The sequence below is a fragment of the Solanum verrucosum genome, unplaced genomic scaffold (genome assembly GCF_900185275.1).
Source record: "Solanum verrucosum unplaced genomic scaffold, falcon-dt-bn FXZP01000080.1, whole genome shotgun sequence".
In the NCBI taxonomy this organism is placed as follows: domain Eukaryota; kingdom Viridiplantae; phylum Streptophyta; class Magnoliopsida; order Solanales; family Solanaceae; genus Solanum; species Solanum verrucosum.
This window is the reverse complement of record NW_026020097.1, coordinates 70,963-92,518: the sequence shown is the minus strand read 5'-3', so window position 1 is coordinate 92,518 and position 21,556 is coordinate 70,963. Positions and strand designations below refer to the sequence as shown.

The following is a 21,556-nucleotide window of genomic DNA, read 5'->3' as shown; positions in this document are numbered from 1 at the left end:
GCATATAATTTTATAAAAAGAAATGGTCAGCTCAATATAGGTCAAGTAAATTGGAAATGGAGAACAAATGCCACATGTAAAAGTTAGAAGATCAGATATCCCAGATTTTCATGTTCCTTTCTATTTTCTTTCTGATAATGTATAAATATTCTATACCATTAGATTAAATTGACATGTAACAAGTATCTACTTATAACATGTCTTTTCAAAAATATTTTAAAATGGAATAAAATAATCCTTAAACATAATACAATTTGAAGTAATTTTAATGTCAACATGAACCAAAGGGTTTAGTTTAATGATCAGTAAAGTAGGTAAATAATTATACTAGGTTTAATTTCTAATGAATATAGATAAAAATACTATGTTTGATCATTCCGTTCTGTTTGCTCACACCTTGACGAATAAAGTTATTTAATTCCTTTGATCCGGACATCACAATACTAATTTTTTCTTTTAATAAATTGTAGTACATGTCACTTAAACTCGTGGAAGAATCATATAATTTTGACATACATGGCATCGTTACGTACGTCCACTTGTATATGCAAGAAAGAATGTGAACAACACACAAGATAACGTTGATGATAATTAGTTAAGGCATCTAATGATTGTGCAATATAACTTTTATTTTATTCTTATGTGTGGTACTTTTCAATTTTAATCTAAGCAAAAAAAAAAAAAAAAATACCCTCCGCCCACAAAAATGACTTTAAAAGATCCCCTTCTATACATATCTTCCAATCAAGTACTCTTCTTTCCTTTTCTCATCCATGGACCTCTTTCTCTTTCAAATTCACTATCTTCTTATCTCTATAGAAAAAAAAAATGCATTAAAATATATATATACCAAACTCTCTCTTCTTGTTTTTCATGTCTGAAAAGTCTCCTCCCTCCTCACCCACATAATATATATGTTGAATATGACTTAAAAGTTATAGCCAACTGTCAATCACATTTAATTTTCTTATATCTACCCTTATTCCATCTATTATCTTCTCTCCAACACCAAAGTTATAATTCAAACTTTTCACACTTGCGAAAAATAATAATATATTGTTGTTTCGATTAATTCGTCACCAAAAAAACACCTTCCTTTTATTTAACTTCGATATGAATCAGTGTGTACCGAGTTGGGACCTCGATGACTCTACTGTTCCTAAAAAAAATCCTATACAAACTCAATCCAATTCATTAGCCGCTGATGTCCCCTCGTATGCACTCTAAATTACGTACTCTTACACAATATTGTTATTTTTTTTTATTTTTTTTTATTGACTCAAAATTTTGAATTCGCAGATTGGATTATGAAGTGGCGGAGTTAACGTGGGAAAATGGGCAGTTAGCAATGCATGGGTTAGGGCCTCCACGGGCTAATAATAAGCCCATATCGAGCTACGGTGGCACCCTTGAATCTATAGTGAACCAAGCCACCCGTTGCAACGACGTCCCTCCTCATCTCCACGGGAAGTCCACCCTGGACAGGAACAAAAACGGTGGAGATGAGGTGGTTCCTTGGTTCAACAACCACAACGCGGTTGCCTACGCTCCTCCAGCAACCGGTTTAGTCACCATGACTAAGGATGCGTTGGTGCCGTGTTCGAGGAACACCTTGAATTCGGACAACCACCGATCCGTGCACGTGCCGGGGATTGACGGCTCCACACACGTGGGATCGTGTAGTGGCGCCACAAACAGTAGAGACTGGATGGTGGCGCCACGCATGAGAGTACGGCCCACGAGACGTGAGTGGAATAGCCGTACGGATATGATTAGTGTAAGTGGAAGTGAAACGTGCGGAGGAGATAGCCGCCAATTGACGGTCGACACGTTTGATAGAGAATTTGGTACGACGATGTACACTTCTACGTCGATGGGGTCGCCGGAAAACACCAGCTCCGACAAGCAGTGCACCAATAGGACGGGGGACGATCACGATTCCGTTTGCCACAGCAGAGATGAGGTTCCTACCAATTTATGTTACACTTTTCGATTTTTAATATCATGAAATAAGTCTCTTTTTCTTTTTACCATAACTTTTCAGATATCTTTTAAATAATATTGTCAACGGCTGCAACTAATGGTATTTTATATAATATATAATTTTTAAATATATAAATTTTATTCTAAAATCATCTCATATGACATAAAAATGAAATGCTTGTTTTTCAGCTGAGACGTTACATAATTTTTTAAATAGTTATCTAATATTAATATTTGTGATGTGATTATTTATTAACCGACAGAGGGAGGCAGGTGATGATGAGGATGATAATAACAAAAAAGGGTCTAAAAACTCATCATGTTTTACAAAGAGGAAGAGGGCAGCCGCCATCCACAACCAGTCTGAACGAGTAAGGGCCTGTTTGGACATGAATTTGATTTTTTTTTCTTCAAAATATTGCATGGTTAGATTTTGAAGATGATTGAAAAATTGGTCAAGTGTATATTTTGTTTTATCGCTCATAAAAAAATAATCTTTTTTTAAATGAAATACATATTTGAAAATAACTCAAACTTTTAAATATGATCATTTGTAAGTGTCAAATAGTACTATTTAAAAAAAAAATTCACTCAATTCATGTCCAAACGCCTATTAAAAATCTCTCTCTTTTGTGGTCTTTGCTAAAAAAAAAACAAAAAACAAATAGGATGTGATATTATGAATTAATTATGTTTTTTTAAATATCTTTAGAAAAGAAGAGACAAGATTAATCAAAGGATGAAGACACTTCAGAAGTTGGTTCCAAATTCGAGTAAGGTAATGAGAATTTAAAGATTATTAAGTATTTTCACGTGTGTTATTATTTACTATTTACTTTTGCATAAAAGGAATAATCTAGTATATGTGGTTATTCATCATATTCAAAATTTACCATTAAACAGGGTGTCTAGCTACCCTTAAGTTATTCGTAATTAACCTAAAAAGATTTTAAAAAAATATTTCCTCGTTTTTTCGGCAAGTATTGGTTCTGGTAGAAGTGTCTTAATTTTATTACCCCTTAGGGATAAAAAGTTACTTCAAAGCAACCAAAAAATCAAGGATTTTAATGGAAGTGTCAGTGAATATTGGCTTTAAGTGAGCAGCTTTAAGATTAAAAAACAAAAAGGAACAATAGTAGAGGTGTTCAAATAATGGGAGTTGAAGACAATTTAGTGGAAAGTGGTCCAATACTTTTTGAAAGGCAATAAATTAAATATGAAAGTGAATATATAGGAAGTAACAAAATTGTAATGATCTAAGTCCACATAAATATTGTAGTGAGGGAGACAAATCGACAAATGTTTGTTGGTTGAGAAGACAATCTTGTTTAACCACATAAATCCAACGTTGAGGGCCTTAAACAAATAGTACAAACCCTCTTTGTGGTTGTCTCGACTTCAATCACTTGTGCTGAGCTTTCTACATTTACTTCTTTTTATCTTCAACTTAGATATCTAGTATTATCTGTTTTGAGATCCGACTGATTCAGATTCTTATTGCTAAGGTCCGTTAAAAGAAAACTATTTCCTGTTAATCTTTTTTCATTTCAGAGTTAGAGTTCGAAATCTCTAAATAATAAAAATAGAAAAATTATATGCATTCCATCATAACTCTGGGTCGTCAACATTTTGATGTGTATATGACCATCTTTGGCTCTGAAAATTTGTATAATTTTTTTTTTTTATTAAAGTGAAACAACTAAAACCAAAAGAAATTTACTTCAACAAAGAGAAAACTTCAAAAAATAAATAGAAACAACCAAAAGCAAACAATGTGTCTTTCATATGTACATAATGATGGCATTTATGATACCCTTGTACTTTATTTGGGGTGGATATATGTAATAATTAAATCGTAACCAATGTCTATATATCTCATTATGTTTTTTCTCTATGGCTTTGTAAATCTATTAATCATTTTCATACTTGTCATAATATTTGGGAGGAAATAGAATTTGTACCACCATTAAAATGTGCGGTGGTAATGGAATGGTTGAAATTTGTTTAGCCCTACTTAGACAACTAGGGGTTTTCCTCTTAGTAGGTTGATCTAACGTTAGAAGTGAAGCTAGCATGAAAAGTACAAATTCAATGTATATTTTATTGATGATTTTTCATTGAGTATATAATAAACTTTAAAATTTGAATTCGCCTATGTGTTGCAGACAGATAAAGCATCAATGCTAGACGAAGTGATAGAATATTTGAAGCAACTTCAAGCTCAAGTGCACATGATGAGTAGGATGAACATGTCACCAGCCATGATGTTACCATTGGCTATGCAACAACAATTACAAATGTCTATGATGGGTATGGGAATGGGTATGGGTATGGGCATGGGAGTTGCCGGAGTTTTTGATATCAATAACCTTAGCCGCCCCAATATCCCCGGACTTCCTTCCTTTCTCCACCCTTCTGCCGCCACTGCCGCCTTCATGCAGCCTATGACCTCCTGGGATAACTCCAGCACCGCCCCTCCTCCTCCTCCTGCTATGCCTGATCCTTTAGCAGCCTTACTCGCTTGCCAATCACAGGTAATTAAACAAGGTTAATTATTATACGAGACAAATAATTTCATGATTTTAGTTAATACTAACAAGTCAATTTTATATCGATGCAGCCAATTAACATGGATGCGTATAGTAGGATGGCAGCATTGTACCAGCAATTCCAACAGCCACCAACAGGCTCTGGCCCTAAAAATTGATAGTGTATATACCATATAGTAGTAGTTACTATCATTTTGTAAAGTTCTCCTGGTTTTCTTTACGGTTGGATTGACTAGGAGACCCTTTTACTTGTTTCAGATTGTCATTTTTGTTTGTATACTTTTGACTTTGCCAGCTAAACACATAAACTTGTCCCAACTCTGTATTTCAAATTTCATCTAAAAAGTTGAATAGACGGTTGCCTTCCTAAAGTGGACAAGTATATATGTAAATATTGAGATCTTTATTCTATACCTCATTGCTAGTCAATATTAGAGTCAGTATAAACAATTATTGATAGTTGATTACGTCAAACTTTTAAGCAAAATATCTTTTCCATGCATGGATACTGAGTTATTATTATTATTATTTTCTTACACTAGATGCCTCCAATGAGCAAGTGGTTTCGTACCTTTTATCGTTTTAAAAACTGAGAAAACACATTCCACATTTAAGTCATCATCTTAGGGCCCTCTTTTTTAATTTTATTTATTCCTTATTGGCTTTTTTTTGGTTTAGATTAGATTAACGTACCTAGCTTTATGAGAGCATTGATTTCACAGAACTGAAAAAGAAAAATGTAACACGACCAAATAAAGTAACTAACGTTTAGTTGAATTTGCTTTCTGTCGTCATTCAATCAGAATGGATAAGAGGTTCGTGAAATTGACGATTCAAGGATGTGGCCTACGGGTCAATGAAGTAGTTGAAAATCTGGAGATCTCAAGTCTAAAACTTAGTGGAGATAAAAAAATACTGGGTGATTCTTTTCTTCACATATGGCCTAGCTTTGATGGATATAATTACTTGGTACTTGTTGTTGGTGACAGGTGACATGTATCCCGTGAAATTAATCGAGATGTACGAAAGTTGATTCGAACGCCACAATCATTAAAAAGAATAAATAAAAAAATCACGGGTATAAAATGAACGAAAGAAAGTAGAGAGGAATAAGACTTAATTAAGAGGGAGATATATATTTTCTAATTTGTTTTTCTTCACCAATAAATTTAACCTTCACTTAATTGCTTTGATGTTCATGATTTATGCTAGTGAGAATTTCTACTTGTTTTGAATTTTCTTGGCATATTCTAAAGGAACGATAAATAGATTATCACGCATTCACGCTTTAAAAATATTAAATAGACAACACTAAATACACATACGAATAAGTTTACTTAATTTCTTAAGGGGTGTGAAATCTAAAACCCCGACAACTAAATAAAGACGGAGGAAGTACTATTTTAGAAATAAATTGTCTTTTCCCTCAACTTCAGAACAATATACCAACCTAAAGTACCAAAAAAAAAAAAAAAAAAACAGCTAAGGTCTTATAAAACTGACAATTGATCCACTTAGTGGTTGGATTATTTTCCCAACTATTCTTTTCTCTACTTTCATGAAAAGATTTTCAATCAAATAAGAGGACCCGCACATTTTGTCTCAACAATTTTCTTTCCCTAAATTTAGACGTGTAGAATAATTTTTCCACGTAGTTGACAAAAAGTGATAATAAATATTTCACCGGTTTTCTTTTACTTATCGTGTTTTATTTTTTGTGAATCAATCCATATGAATTTTAATTATTATTTAGAATATATATTTTCTTTGTATTAATATGAAAATAAATGCACCTTATAAATTTCACACACAATAGGCCCAAGTCAACTTGCCATGTTTAACTCACTTATTTCAGCATTTTAATTTGATGTATTTTTATGAAAAATATTACCTATAGGCTGGGGCGGAGCTAGAGCTTAGATGACGGATTCAATTGAACTTAATAGCTTTGATTCAAATTTTGTACTTATTTTAAAATATTCATTGAATATATGTATAAATTGCTTATTTAAAAAGCTGTAATTTCGCGAACCTAATTAAAATCTCAAATTCATAAAGCTACAAATCTTGATTTTTCTTCTGAATCTATAAGAGTCTATCAAGTTATAAGCAACGGAGGAATCACTACTAAAGGGGTTCAATCGAATCATTTTCCGCTAAGAATTATACTTATATGGAAGTGCAATATATTATTTATATTCTAAATCCCTAAACACAAGAATTTTATTTTAATTTCTTTAGTGAAATTTCTTCTTCCTCCACTAGTTATATCAATTTTTTCTCTTTGTTTCCTTTTTTACTAGTAGTATATTTTTGTCTAAAATGAAAAATAAGGACCAACTAGGAAAACCTGACCAGTCATACTTACTGTATTTGACCTAAAGCTTTTAGATTTTCATAAGATAGGAGACACAAAAAACATGCAATGTTGGCTAAAAGTAGTACATCGAAATGATTGGAATTTTTTATAAGTAGTATCAAACTTAGGTTAAAGGGCTAGCTCACCACTAGTTAAAGAGATGGTGATCATTAAACATCATCATGCATAGATGATAACACCACATAATAAAAAGGGGGAAAAAGTACTATTTTATAATTTGGTCTCAACTGATAATTATTTTCTTTAATTTTGAATGTGTATAAAATATTAAAGTTGTATTAAATAGATACATATATTTTATGTGATATAATATATTATACATATGAGACACTACGTAGAATGTGAATTGTCACATAGGACGTAACATGAGACACATGCATTTACTTGCTCAATTTTATACAAACTTAAATATATACTTGACTACATGACTTAAAATTAAAAAGTATAGTTATCCAAAACCAAAAAATTAAAGAGCACGTATACATGTTAAACACAAGATATAAAACTAACTTACTTCACTGTCATTTTTATAAGTAAAATTAAAATAGTAAAAAAATTACTATTTTCTCTATTCATGTTTGATTTTCCAAAATTTTATTATATCATCCATCACCTCTAACTATTCTAAGTCATCTTACTCAGTACAAAATAATGAAAAATATTTAATACTAACAAAAATTAAATAATGAATTATTTTTTAATTATAAAAATTTTATAAATAAAAATAAGTATTTATTTGGATATTAAGGATATATAAGTAAAAATGGCAGGAGGGAATAGAACCAAAGATATTTGTTGGTCCTACATGTTTGATGACTGCTTTGGAACCACAAATTTGTGGGAGGAAGCATTTGACTTGTCGCTTTCTACAATTCATATTATTGCTGCTTTCTCTTTTCCCTTTTTATTCCAATGATGATGACAAAGCATCCAATCTTATTATTATTAGTATAATCTATTTTTTTCAGAATTAATTGTATTTTATATTTTATTTTTCTATAATAACATTGTTATCTACTACTATAGATAACAGTATAATATAGTGATACATTTTTTTAATATAAAATTTGCTCTTTATATATTATCTACAAAAATAATTAAAATATTTATAATAATCAATTAATATATTTAAATAATTACCATAAGTTATGATTATATTTCACAAGAAAAGGTTACATGTGCTTGCGTTCTTTTTACATTCATAATTTTTCCTATTTCTTTAGTTAAATTGTTTAATAAATACATTGCTGTTTTTGGTATACAAAATTATCAAATTATTTTTTTGCAATAATTAAATTAAATCAAAACGTCCAATATATATATATATAATGAAGTTCAAAATCATTATTTTTGTCTAATTTAGTCCTTTAATTTATATTTATACGTTAGTATTAGGATCAAACGCTTACTATCATGCTAAAAGTTATAACTTTTGCAAAGACACGATTTTATTTCTTAACCAAGCCTACCAAGCAAGCGTCATATTGTTCTATCATATGACCTCGACTTGAGCCATCCACCAGCCTCACGTGAACTTTGTCATAGGCAAAATGTTTTCATTACCTAAAGTTAGTACATTAATTTTATATTTCTATATTTAATAAAATTATCGCACAAATCGATATTTATACGTTTGATATCATAAATTTATGGTGTATCTACCATTGGCCATTCCAAATGAAAGGAGAATGTAAGGAACGCTTGGTGTGTGGCATCACCACATATTCCTTTATTAAAAATCTCTGCATCTAATTGTCTTCTCTTGTTGGATATATCATTTCACTCAGTATAAGAATAATACAAGTACTATATCAAACTTATCCACAATTTCTAAGTTTTATTGCCAGGGTCCCTCTTTTTAATTCTTCTTTGATTGGACTGCTCAACACTCAACAAGAATTAATTTTTAAAAAAGAACTAAAAGGGTTGTTTAATTTGGGTTAGAGTAGTAAGGTATAAATTAGATATATGTGTATTAATAATATAATGATTATTTATGTACTAGATAGTAATTTTTTTTATATCTTAATTTATGCAGCACGTCTTTTTTTTTTTTTAATTCTTTTGAAAAAGAATGTCATTTGTTTAGGATTTCAAATATTGTGAACTTATTCCTGCCTTGCAATATATCAACACATCTAGTGCCACAAAATCAGTGTTGCTTTGCCTCTTCCCCTCTATCAGAAGATTGTCTTGTGTTGAAGGTTAATTTTAACGGTTAATGGAAGGAATCTCTTTTGACTTGTCTTGTTACTTAACTATCAAAGCTCTTTCGACTTGTCTTGTCACTTAACTATCGAAGCTTTTTCGACTTGTCCTGTCACTTAACTTTAATTTTTTTTTTATCCTTAATAAAATGATTTATAGCCATACAATTAGTTAATATGCATGTATTTTAGACCACTAATTTTAAGAGTTTTTTCCTTTTTTTAAAAAAGAAAATTTTGTGACAAATTAAATGGCACCACATAAATTAAGACAGAGAGACTATTAGTTATTCTTTCTTCTATGTTATATATAATAATACATAAATTTGCTCATATTTTATACATGTATTTAGCTATAAAAAAAGAAAAATATGAACCAAATATTGTGTATATTAGCAATGTTATACTTTATGTGAAAAAGAGAAAAATATTAATTCGTTGTATAATTTATACTAAATTTTACGTTAAGATTATTTTCCCCTATTTATAACTATGCAACTCACAAATTATGCTAATTTTAAACTTGAATTCTTGTGTAACCAGTAATCAAACGGCTCCTAAGAAGGTAGGAAAACCTATTAATTATATAGTAGATATTTTCCACTTTTAAAATTTATGATACTCTCTTATCTCTATTGCATTCTGTTGGCCATTACATATTTTTTCACTAACCTACCGCTATCAGAAAAGTGTGAATTACATGTGGATTTTCTTGGGGATTAGTATGAAAATATGTAGGAAACTTATTTTCCTGCAAATTTTCATACTAATCCCCAAAAAAATCCCATGTAATTCACACTTTGCTTGTAGTGCACACTAATATATAATTGTATAATCCTTTTACACTAGTACGATATTATTTTCTTTTTATATTTATATAAAGTTTATGATTTTGTTCCCTAAAAAACGAGTAACAAGATATATACGAATATTCGATTCTCTTTATACTTAAAATTCTTTCTTCATATTCGATGGGGAACAAATGAGTCCCCAAAACTTTTTATCCATATATTGTCCCTCAATCAGGGTCCAGGAATAATTTATTTATTTTTTCTAAAGACAATCTCCTTTTCATATAGGGATTAATTTATTCAACAATTTTCTATACTTTTTAAACCATGTTCTATATTTTGTTGAACCATTTTGATTCTACTACTAGTTTTTTTTTAGTAGCTCAAAATAGTTTCACTTTCCAATTGGTGCCCACGTTTGATCTCCACAAATTTGACTCCATCTTATTTAATGTTCAAAAATGTTGATTATATAACAAATTTCCATTCCTAATAAATTGTGTTATACAATTGGGAAAAGATTAAAAAACATAATGCGGTGAACGTGGATCGAACACGTGACCTTCAGATCTTCAGTCTGACGCTCTCCCAACTGAGCTATCCCCGCTTGATATTCAAAAATCAGTTTTATATTTATTTATAAGATATTAAAAGCATTGCACTAAAAGTTAAAAGGAAGATTGTATTATGCATCGGTTGGTATAATTTTCATTTTTTCAATCCTTTAAAGAAGGAAAGCTCAACACATTTTTCTTAGAAAGTCATAACAACATCACTTGTAGAATTACATTTGATATATTATTGTTATTGTAAGTTATTAACATAATGTTCCCTTGTACTTAGAATTGTTTCATTTTAACTCGATACGTCTTTTCACTTGCTAATCTTGAAATAGTGGTGATTATACAAGTAATACTCTATATTTAAAGTTGTTAATCATTGGTGTACAGCAACAAAGGAGAAGATAGGAACGGGCGAGCATTTTTTATAATTCGCTAAACGCTAATAATAAAAAATTTAGGAATTTCGTAGTGTAAAGGAGCAAATTACATTCTATTTCTATTTTTTTCAATTTACAAAATCCCCTAAAATTGTTGTCATCCAGATACACTTCATTCTTCTGGATACATCACATTTGATACATTATACAACTAGTTTGTTGAGATTAAAAAGGAAATTTAATATAAAATTAAATATCAATTTCTCAAGTCATGCAAATCAATTGATGTCAATCACTCCCTAAAAATAGCTCCAAACAATTCAAATTTCAAATTTTCTTCTCTCAAATCTCTCCCAAATCATAACAGATCCAAAAAAGTCGATAATTTTATATAGTTTTGTATCACATACAAAAAAAAAACTATGAATATAATATATATTGATTACAGTGCTGCAGATACATAATAACATGTGACACATTTCAACATATGATACATAACTATGTTATACACATAACAAAGTTACATTTCATAAACATAGCTATGAATATGATAAACTAATTTTTTATAAAATATTAGTGTTTATGTATTAACAGTAATATTTGGTATTGTCTACATATACATAGTATTCTACTATTCGGTAGTAAAAAATAGCGAAATTTGTAATAGTTGTGTATCCAATACATAACTATGAACATGATATATACTAATTTGTGTTTCAATAAATTAGGGTTATGTATCAAAACTAATATTTGAAAATGATATATTGTACATCATAAAATTGTAATGTATCACAAATGTGAAACGAAAGAATTATACATTAACTTAAGAGTCAAATCAACTAGATACATTAAAAGATCTGCTGAAAGCAACAAAAGATTAAAAAAAAAATCAACAATTTGATCTGCTAAAACCAACAAAAAAATGATAAAGAAATTATTTCACACTTACTCTATTGCTCTGTATCAACTCTTGTAGTTTTTTTCGCTTTCAACAATGGAGTCATCCATGGATCTCGACCCAAACCCTTACCAGAGCCACCAACAACTCTTGATAAAATTGTAATGTATCATAGTGTTGAAACGAATGCAATATACATTAATTTAAGAAACAAAAAAACTAGACACATTAAAAAGTGAACATATATGTATCAGAAAAAAGATGAATAACAAAAAATTAGAAAATAAGGTCAACAATTAGATCTGCTGAAAGCAAAAAAAATAACGAAGAAAGCCTTCTACACTTTTTCTTTTGATTTGTATCGATTTCCATAGCTTTTTTCACTTTCAACAATGACGTCACCCATGAATCTCAACCCAAATTTCTTACCGAAGCCACCAACAACTCGACCTTTTCCCTCTTTTTTGGATGTTTTTTCCATAATCAATTTTGAAGTTTAAAATACATCCTTCTTTGACTAAATCTGTAGATGAAAAAGCTAAAAAAAAGATCGGTATCTATGAAGTGGAAAGAAAAAAATGGATAAAGAAAAAAAATGAAGAAGAACTACCTCTTCAATAACTTGCAATCATAAATCGGAAAGAGAAAAGATTTGAAATTCAAAAAATAGAGTAAAATGGAGATAATTGATGATACCATGACGTTATTTAGGAAAAATAATTTTGGGGTGATAGTTTATAGTGACGTGTTCGGATAAGTGAGAGAAATTATGAAAAATAAGGGATTTTTGTAATTTTTTAAAATGAGAGAGAATAATAAAAAACAGGGTAAAAAAGGATGTGTAGTAAGATAATTTTTCCATTTTTAATATATATATATATATATATGAACATGTTGTGCCCTTAACTGAATATGTGCACAATGTGAACGATGATGGATGAAGTTATGTAGTTCGACTTAGAAAAAAAACATGCACCCGTCACAGATTTCAATAAAAGGAAACACCTTATGAACACGATTGTGCTGTATTGAAATGGAAAAGCCTAGAACCAGATGAATATTTCTCTGATTTATACAAATCAAAGACCATGTTGAAGATTTACAACATGCCTATACATCCTTTACCAGATGTAACTGAATGGGTGATACCAGAATACATATAGACTGATGAAGTATTGTCTCCGAAATTCAAGAGACCTCATGGTAGGCCAAAAAAGAAGCCTCGTGAAAAAAATATCGAAAAATGTTGACACCCAATTTTGGACCTACACAATATAATTAACCATCGAGCTTCTTGAATTTCAAACGATTTGAAATAATTAGTTTTTTATAAAGTTCAAAAAAAAAATCAAGTTATTTTTAATTAATTTTATCATTTTTATAATTTTTAGATGATATATATGTTTTACATAATTATGTATATAATTAGTATATGTTACGAATATTTGAAAATCATCTCAAAAGATTTTATTTTTTAATTAAATATTTTTATTAAATTGATTTAGTTTTAATTTTGAGCTATTTAGTTTAATTAGATTTACTATTTTATTTCGTTGAAATTAAGAAGTTTGTTAGTTGATTATATTAGTTCATCTCATTTAAATTTTAGCTAAATTCACTACATAACATTCAATTTTGGGCTAAATTCATAATACACTTGGCTATTTCTTATGGACAAATTACTTAACTACACTCCTTTACTTACCTTAATATCCATTTATCCCTACTTATTTCAAAATTTTCAAAATTCCCTTATTTTACCTATGTATCCCGCATGTATCCCGTGCACAACGTTATGTATCCCGCTATGTGGAATGTATCAAACGCTATGTATCCGTGCACAACGCTATGTATCCCGCTATGTATAAAGTATCAAATCTAATGTATCCTGTGCACAACGCTATGTATCCCGCTATGTGAAATGTATCAAACCTAATGTATCCCGTGCACAACGCTATGTATCCCGCAAACATCATTTTTAAGGGATTTTTGGTAAATAGAAAAGTAGAAGGGATATGATGTTATTTAGTACTTTTAATATGTGGTTCCTATAATTTATACATTTCTTATTACAAACATACCCACTTTCTAATCTCAATTTAAACCCATCAAAAGACCAAAATTTGGGCCTTTTTACTTATTTCCAGCAGCGCTTATTGCCTCAAATTTCCCAGCCCACCAAACAGTCTAAAATACCAAAATATCTACCCATTCCAACAATACAGATGCGTACAACCAGTTCCAAAATGACCCCCACCTGTGTCTTCTTCCTCGCGCAGTCCAGCAAAACGAAGAAACCCATAAACTCGTCCAACCCAGCTACCAAATCAACCCAAATCCAGTCGGGTCGTCCTCTCCTTTCGATGTGTCCATCTCCGTACAAGAACCGTTTGAGAATCGTCCGCGTGTCCCCATCTCTTTGCTCCCTCGTCCTTGCTCGAGAATCAAGCGTTCCAAATTGTTTTTCCGTTAGGAATAATACGAATTCCAACTTGTCCCTTATCTTCTAGGGAATTCGAATTCCAAATTCTCCCTCCCGATTTCCCCTTTTTTTTTCAGCCCTAAATTCATCTATAAATAGTCTCTTCTTCTTCTTTAATTGGGGTTTGAAAAAATATACATTGGAGAGAGCTGCCATTACAGACGAAATTACAGTAAAATTGCTAGCTATACAGCTTTATATAAAATACTTAAGGATAGGTCATGAAATCAAAGAGTGAGAGTTCAAATTTTTGTTCAGTCTTCTTGCCCATGTCTTGAACACAGAAGTTTCTCGAAATCATATTTCAGTGGTGGTGAAGTCGCTTCCATGGTGGTTTTCTTCCCGTTCGCTGCTCCGAGAATGGTACATCCTTTTCAAATCTTTATTTGCTTCAGTTAAAATTGTTTTTTACCTTATTTGTTTGATGAACTTAGTATCCTCTTCTTTTAGTAATTTCATTTCTTTAAGTTTAATTCTTCTAAATGCCCTATAGTGTTTATTATGCTTTGTTAGTTAGTTTCTGTTGATGCTGTAAATAAGAATGCCTCATTATGTGGATAATTTGATGCCATAGCTGCTAAATTTGTTGTTACAAATTTTGCATTGAGAAATTGTGAATTTGATAATTTCGTTTTGGTATCTCGATTGTTTATGGCAGTTCTATGTTTTCAGAATTAATCCCCCTTTTCTGTTTCCCTAAGTTTGTTTTTCATCTTTCTCTTTAAGCTAAATTGTTTTGATTAATTAGAAATAAAAATGGTTTTTTTTTTAATGTAAGTTTAATCTGCAAAGTTGTGAATAAATCACGTTGTTCTTCTCTGTTTTGGATTACCTGGTTCTGTAGCGAAATTTATAGTTAAAAGAAAAAAAATAATATAAACCTTGTTGTTTTATCTCTTTTCGATCTTGAGTCGCTATGCCAGTTCTTTCGGGTTCAGTTCGAATAGGTTTGTCTCAATGTTGGACCGTGGAAGCATAAATTGGTTGACTATAATTGCTTAAATGTTATTCCCTCAGCAGCCTTCTTGCATTGTGTATTTATGTTTAGTAGCTAAATTTATTTAGTCTACTATTGCCTTTGTGTTGCCTTCACTTATGTTACATTTTCTTTCTTTTTTAATTCAGAAAGTTACCTTAATTAAATAGCATATTTAGTTCCAATTAGTTACCATGGTCATCTCTTTCCTTTGAAAATATCTCTTTTTTTATGTTAAAAATGCTTTAGTTTGTGGCATTGATCTTTATTTCTTAAAAATGTGTTGTATGTTTTGTCTTCATTATGAGTTGATTACTGGATGCCTTTGTGTTGCCTTCACTTATGTTACATTTTCTTTCTTTTTTAATTCAGGAAGTTACCTTAATTAAATAGCATATCTCAGTTCCAATTAGTTACTATGGTCATCTCTTTCCTTTGAAAATATCTTTATCTCTTTTCTGTTAAAAATGCTTTAGTTTGTGGCATTGATCTTTATTTCTTAAAAATGTGTTGTATGTTTTGTCTTCATTATGAGTTGATTACTGGACCATGTGTGTGCGGGGACTTGTGTTATTTATTTATTTATTAATTTTAGTCTAATTCCCTTTTCATTTGTTTATGCATGTGATATCGATTCGAGTCCACCTTGGACTCCACCCTCGCATTTCTTGGAGTTGAATTCTTCGAGTCAGCCTCTTCATTGTTCAAGTCAAGGGAACCGATGAGTAGGGGTTAAAGACCGATTTTAGGCTCCGGAAAGTCCGAAAACAAGTTGTATACCTGCTATATACAGTAGTATACACTGGTATACAAATACTGTATACATGATATACAGGTCGAGGCGCAGTGAATACAAGGCTATAAATTGAACTCAGGTTACAAGAGTTAAAGAGGGCTTTATACACTTGGTATACAGTCCGATATACTAGAAAATGGGTCAAAATATGACCTATATACACCGATATACACTTTTTGTATACACAAATCTTTGGGGCAAAAATGGGCCTAAAGCCAAATTCTTTTGTGCAGCTATGTGATTAAGTAACAGGTTGAAAAGGAACAAATGGGCTGGAATCCATTTGAACTTTCAGCATACCCACTTATAAAATTTAATGCAGGTGTGGACCAAGGGTCCAATAGATTTGGCCCAAATTTGGGCATTCTTTTGTTATTGCCATTATTTATTGGGAAAATTGTATATAATAGCAAATTATTAATTCAAATTAAATGCTATAAATATAGTTTGATTTAATTGTACCCCATACCAAACTATTGCTATTTAACCTCTCTCCTGGTGAATCTCGCTCGCCAACCTCGATTTTTCCCTCGCCTCTCTCATTTTTTGTATAAAGTGCATTTGTGTATAAAGTGTGTTTGTGTTTGTATAAAGCGAGAGAAAATTGTATATATACATATATTTTCGTTCCCCTCTCTCCCCTCTTCCAGATCTCGCTCTCTCACTCGTCTCTCTCACTTTATACAAAAACCGCAAATTGTATAAAATGTGTTTGTGTTTGTATAAAGCGAGAGAAAATTGTACATATACATATATTTTTGTTCTTCTCTCTCCCTCTCCTAGATCTCGCTCGCCACTCTCCCATATTTTGCTCTCTCACTTCCCTCTCTCACTCTCACTGTATACAAAAACGCAAATGTATAAAATGCGTGAAAATTGTATATACATATATTTTCATTCTCCTCTCTCCCCTCTCCCAGATCTCACTCGCCACTCTCCCAGATCTCGCTCGCTCACTCGTCTCTCTCACTTTATACAATTGATCTTTTTGTATATGTATACCAAAACAAATTATACAACTGCTTTCTTTTGTATATGTATAGCGAAATATACATATTTATGTTTGCTATGGAGCGCAATTATGCAAAGTTTGCTATAACATACAAATATGAATTTTGTGTTTGCTATATGTGAAAGTTGCTCTTATTTATTTGGTTGTATCTCTAATCCTTTTTATGTGATTTGGTTTGAACTTAATTAATTTCCAAAAGATAGTCATGTCTAGTTTTATGTTCAAATTCAAATATTCATATTCTTATTATTACTTAGTTTTATTTTATTTTAGTTATCTTACAACTTGTGAATTAATTACCTTAAAAAATTTCCTTTTGTTTATTTCTCTTCACATAAAATATGAATTTTATTACTTAATTTATTTTTTCTAAAATTAGTCAAATTTAGTCAAATCGTCGGTCAACCGCAAGTTAGCGGACATTACGAGGGCCTAATACCTTCTCGGAATGTACATTGAACTCGAACCCTTTTTATTTTCAATTGATTTTATCTGTTTAAATATTTTGTAAAACTTGGGTTTTTTCTTGATTTTTTACTAAAAAATTAAGTGGCGACTCTGTCATTTGAAAATTTGATTTCTCTTAAATCATAAGATCGATGTTTTGAAAATTGAGTCATTTTTCTTTTATTTTATTTTTTTGAGTAAAACAAAGAGTTATATAGAGGACTAAGGAAAAATATACATATAGTACTTGTGGAATTGCAAGTCAGAATAGGCGTTTATGTAGGAATAAACCTCACGATGTTTAAAATTTTAAATTTTTATTATCTTTTTATGATTTATACAATTAAAGAACTTATGCAAATGGGAGGCCATGAATACTATCCATTAGGTTTTATCTTGTTGTTGATAGTTTTGGCAAGTTCATCATATCCTCTATTACCCCAAAGATAATTCATGTATTCACCTGATTCAACCAAATCAAAGTGTAGCATTTCTATTGATGTTGTATTAGGCTCAATAGACTTTATGAATGTGTGTAATATAATTCCAAATATATGCATTGTAGTTATTGTTTCCCAATACCTTAGCAGTTGAGAGATTAAACTAGTGGCAAAAAACTCAAAATTCATTATTCTGGCCGTGCACGCAAACCTAAAAACCTAGCTATATCGGCGGCTGTCATGGCCGGTACCACCACCGGTGGGGTCCCCCCATCGGAGGAATTTCCGCCTCTCCCTAAGCATGAAAAATCTGTAGCACAACCACCCCTCATAACATCTCAAAACAACCAATATGCAACCTTACTGAAGCCAAAACCAATGGTACCACAAATCACCAGAGTTCCACCAAAGCCTGTGAACATCGTGCATGGCGAACCCAACATTACCTGGAAAACCTCAGAAGTTAAATCCCTTATCATTCAAGAAAACCTGCAGTATGCCATTAAAGGCAAATTCTCGTATGGCAAACCAGATATGCAAGAATTGCGAAGAACTATCCCTGGATAATGTGGAATAAAGAGTGAATACACGATCGGAGTGTTAGATACGAGGCATGTGCTGATTCGACTGACGACGATAGAAGATTATGTGCAACTGCTGTCATCAACTGCCTTTATGTAAAGGCAAAGGAAAACTATTGGTAGATTAGAACCTTTAAATGAGATTCGTGGTTCGAGCCTGATGTTGAAACAACCATTGGAGTAGCATTGATCTCCTTCCCTGATCTACCACCGAATTTCTTTGCTAAGGAGGCCATATTCTCAATAGCTAGTGTGATTGGAAAGCCCTTAATTGTAGAAAAGGCGACAAAAATCAAACTAGACCTAGTTGCGCAAGAGTCAAAATTGAAGTGGATCTGACAGTAAAACTTCCTAAATGGGTGAAAATTAATGAAGAGGACGATGATACTAGGCACATCAAATACAAGTGGATTCAGGTCCATTACGATTATATGCCAAAATATTGCCAAGAATGTTGTTTACAAGGACACGATGAACAAGAGTGTTGGACAATTCATCCAGAACTGTATGATGCAAGAAGAGAAGATGAGCAAAAGGCAGAGTATAAGAAATGTGATAAAATATGGGAAGGCACATCGACTGATCAAAAACGAATCTTGGCTAGTGGTATAGTAGTTAAGACCAAACATAATAGGCAGGAATGGACGATTCGACAAAGAAATAAATATAAGAGGGATAAATTCGGGTGTATTGAAGGAGAAATTGAGTACCATAATGAAAACTCATTTGAGGCTCTACGAGAGGAAGGAGCAGAAAGGAAAGAAGAGGATGGCAGGGCAGAAAAAGCAAGGGAAGAAAGTATAAAAGAATGGGTTATTAATGTTTTTGAAAGCAGAAAGAAGAATGCAAAAGAGAATGAAGGAGAAGAATGCAACGAGTCATCTAAGAATGAATTAAAAACCAAAACGGAGGACAAAAAATAGAAGAAACAAATTCAGACCTCAAACAAAGAATATCCAGAACTTCAAAGGGAAGAGTAGAGAAGAATTGAAAGAGAGAAAGCTGAAGATCCGACTGAGGGGACATTGGTAATGTATGGCATAGACAGTGAGGAGATCCTACATGTTGCAATCCAAAATGAACTGGGCGAAAACTTGATGCAGAAAGAGGAAATCATGGATGAAATAGATGTAAATCAGAATATCAATAAGGTGGCGTTAGAAGGAGATCTATCCCCTAAGCAGGTTATTAAGTTAAGGGATACACTGTCTAAAAAGAAGAAACAAAGGGAAAAGGATAATATAGGGGCTCAAGTTTCATCCAGGCAATCAAAGAGAACAATTATTAAGAACGATAAATATCAATGAGAGCACTGATATGGAATATTAGGTCAGTAAATACTCAAAAGGCATTTACTAGACTCATACAACTACACAAAAGATATCAGTATTACTTTATTGGTTTAATGGAGCCATTTGAAGATAGACAAAGTATAGAGGAGTATAGAACGAGATTGGGGATACAACATGCTTTGATCAATGCCAATGGGAAGATATGGATTTTTATTGACGAGACCATGGAATATGATGTAGTACGAGATGAAGATCAAATGTTAACTGTAAAAGTGAGTAACAGAGGAATGTGAATAGACGTGTTGATATCAATGGTTTATGCCAAATGCACACAAGGAGAGAGACTACAACTATGAGAGTCATTAAGTGAACTGTCTATGACGGTTAATGTGCCATGGTTGATAGAAAGAGATTTTAATGTCATTTGTAATGAGAATGAGAAATTGGGGGGCAGACCTGTCACAAAAGCAGAGGTCAGGGATTTTAATCATTGTTTGAATGTCTGCAATCTTTAGGATCAAGAATTTAAGAGGAGTAAATATACGTGGTGGAATGGAAGGACGGACGAGGAGTGTATTTTCAAAAGACTGGATATAGTTTTGAGTAATGATTTACTTCAAGATTTATTTCCAGTATTTGAAGTAGAACACCTTGTGAGGAGTGAATCAGACTATGTACCATTGGCAATCAATTTTGAAACTACGAGAGAGGAGATGGTTCAACCCTTTCGATTCTTAAATTTCTGGGTGAAAAAGGAATCTTTCATGGAGGTGATTCAAGACCACTAGAAGGCTGACTTTGAGGGTGACCCATTTAATTTATTTCACTATAAATTAAAAAGGGTCAAGAAGGCTCTGTCCCAGTGGAGTAGGAAGACAATTGGCTATATCTTTCAAGAAATTGCCATGCTAGAGGAGGTCACACGAGTACGTGAAAGTCAGTTTGAAATGATGCCAACAACCAGCAATAGAGAATGACTTCATAAATCCCAAGCGGAGCTGAAAAAACATCTCAATAGAGAGGAAGGCTTCTGGAGACAGAAAGTAGGAATGGAATGGTTCAAAGAAGGAGAAAGAAACACAAATTTTGTTCACACGATTGTAAAAAGGAGAATGAAAAGACTAAGGGTGAACAAGATTCAAAACGAGGAATGGGAATGGCTTGAACCATAAGGAGAGATTGCAGAGGCAGCAATTGAGTTTTACAGAAAACAATTCACAAAGCAGGCAACTAGTGAGGTATTTGGTATGATAGAAGAACTCCCGATGGTAATTACTAGTGAAATGAATTATCAACTACAAGCAATGCCAACGCTAGAAGAAGTGAAAACTGTTGTCATGGGGTTGAATAAAAACAGTGTTGGAGGTCCTGATGGGATGACAAGTGCTTTCTATCAAAGCACGTGGGAAATAATAGGAGAGGACATTCAGATGATGGTCATGGCTTTTGTATGTGGACCTGAAATACCTAGGTATATCACACACACCAATTTGGTCCTTATTCCTAAAAAGTTAAATGTCAATACTTTCTCAGACTTGATGCCTATCTCCCTAAGCAACTTTATGAATAAAATATTTCCCGGAATCATTCATGAAAGAATCAAGGTAGTGCTTCCTAAGATCATATCGAATGAGCAAGCAGGATTTGTGCATGGAGGGAGCATCGCTGAGAATGTCCTATTGGTCCAGGAATTCGTGTCAGAAATTAGGAAAAGAGGCAAGCCTTCAAATCTAGTCATTAAACTGGATATGATGAAGGCTTATGATAGGGTGGAAAGGTTGT

At 31.9% G+C, this 21,556-nt stretch overlaps 1 protein-coding gene and 1 non-coding gene across 2 annotated transcripts; one reads left to right on the top strand and one right to left on the bottom strand.

Annotated features, from left to right (window-relative positions):
- The first annotated feature begins 864 nt into the window (after positions 1-864).
- LOC125824816 (transcription factor UNE10) lies at positions 865-4,898 on the top strand. Its single transcript, XM_049504166.1, has 6 exons — positions 865-1,214; positions 1,300-1,963; positions 2,247-2,354; positions 2,696-2,761; positions 4,149-4,517; positions 4,604-4,898. The coding sequence occupies exons 1-6, from the start codon at positions 1,114-1,116 to the stop codon at positions 4,688-4,690; spliced, it is 1,395 nt and encodes a 464-aa protein (XP_049360123.1). The 5' UTR covers positions 865-1,113; the 3' UTR covers positions 4,691-4,898.
- Positions 4,899-10,444: 5,546 nt separating this feature from the next.
- TRNAF-GAA (transfer RNA phenylalanine (anticodon GAA)) lies at positions 10,445-10,517 on the bottom strand. The gene has a single exon. It is a non-coding gene; the product is annotated as a tRNA-Phe (tRNA).
- Between the last annotated feature and the right edge of the window lie 11,039 nt (positions 10,518-21,556).

What these genes read in the sequence shown, in the direction of transcription:
- LOC125824816 (XM_049504166.1), top strand. Translation starts at nt 1,114, where the DNA reads ATGAATCAGTGTGTACCGAGTTGGGACCTCGATGACTCTACTGTTCCT. An exon ending in TCCACAACCAGTCTGAACGA is followed by an intron (nt 2,355 to 2,695) that starts GTAAGGGCCTGT and finishes AAATATCTTTAG; the next exon opens with AAAAGAAGAGACAAGATTAA. An exon ending in TGGTTCCAAATTCGAGTAAG is followed by an intron (nt 2,762 to 4,148) that starts GTAATGAGAATT and finishes TATGTGTTGCAG; the next exon opens with ACAGATAAAGCATCAATGCT.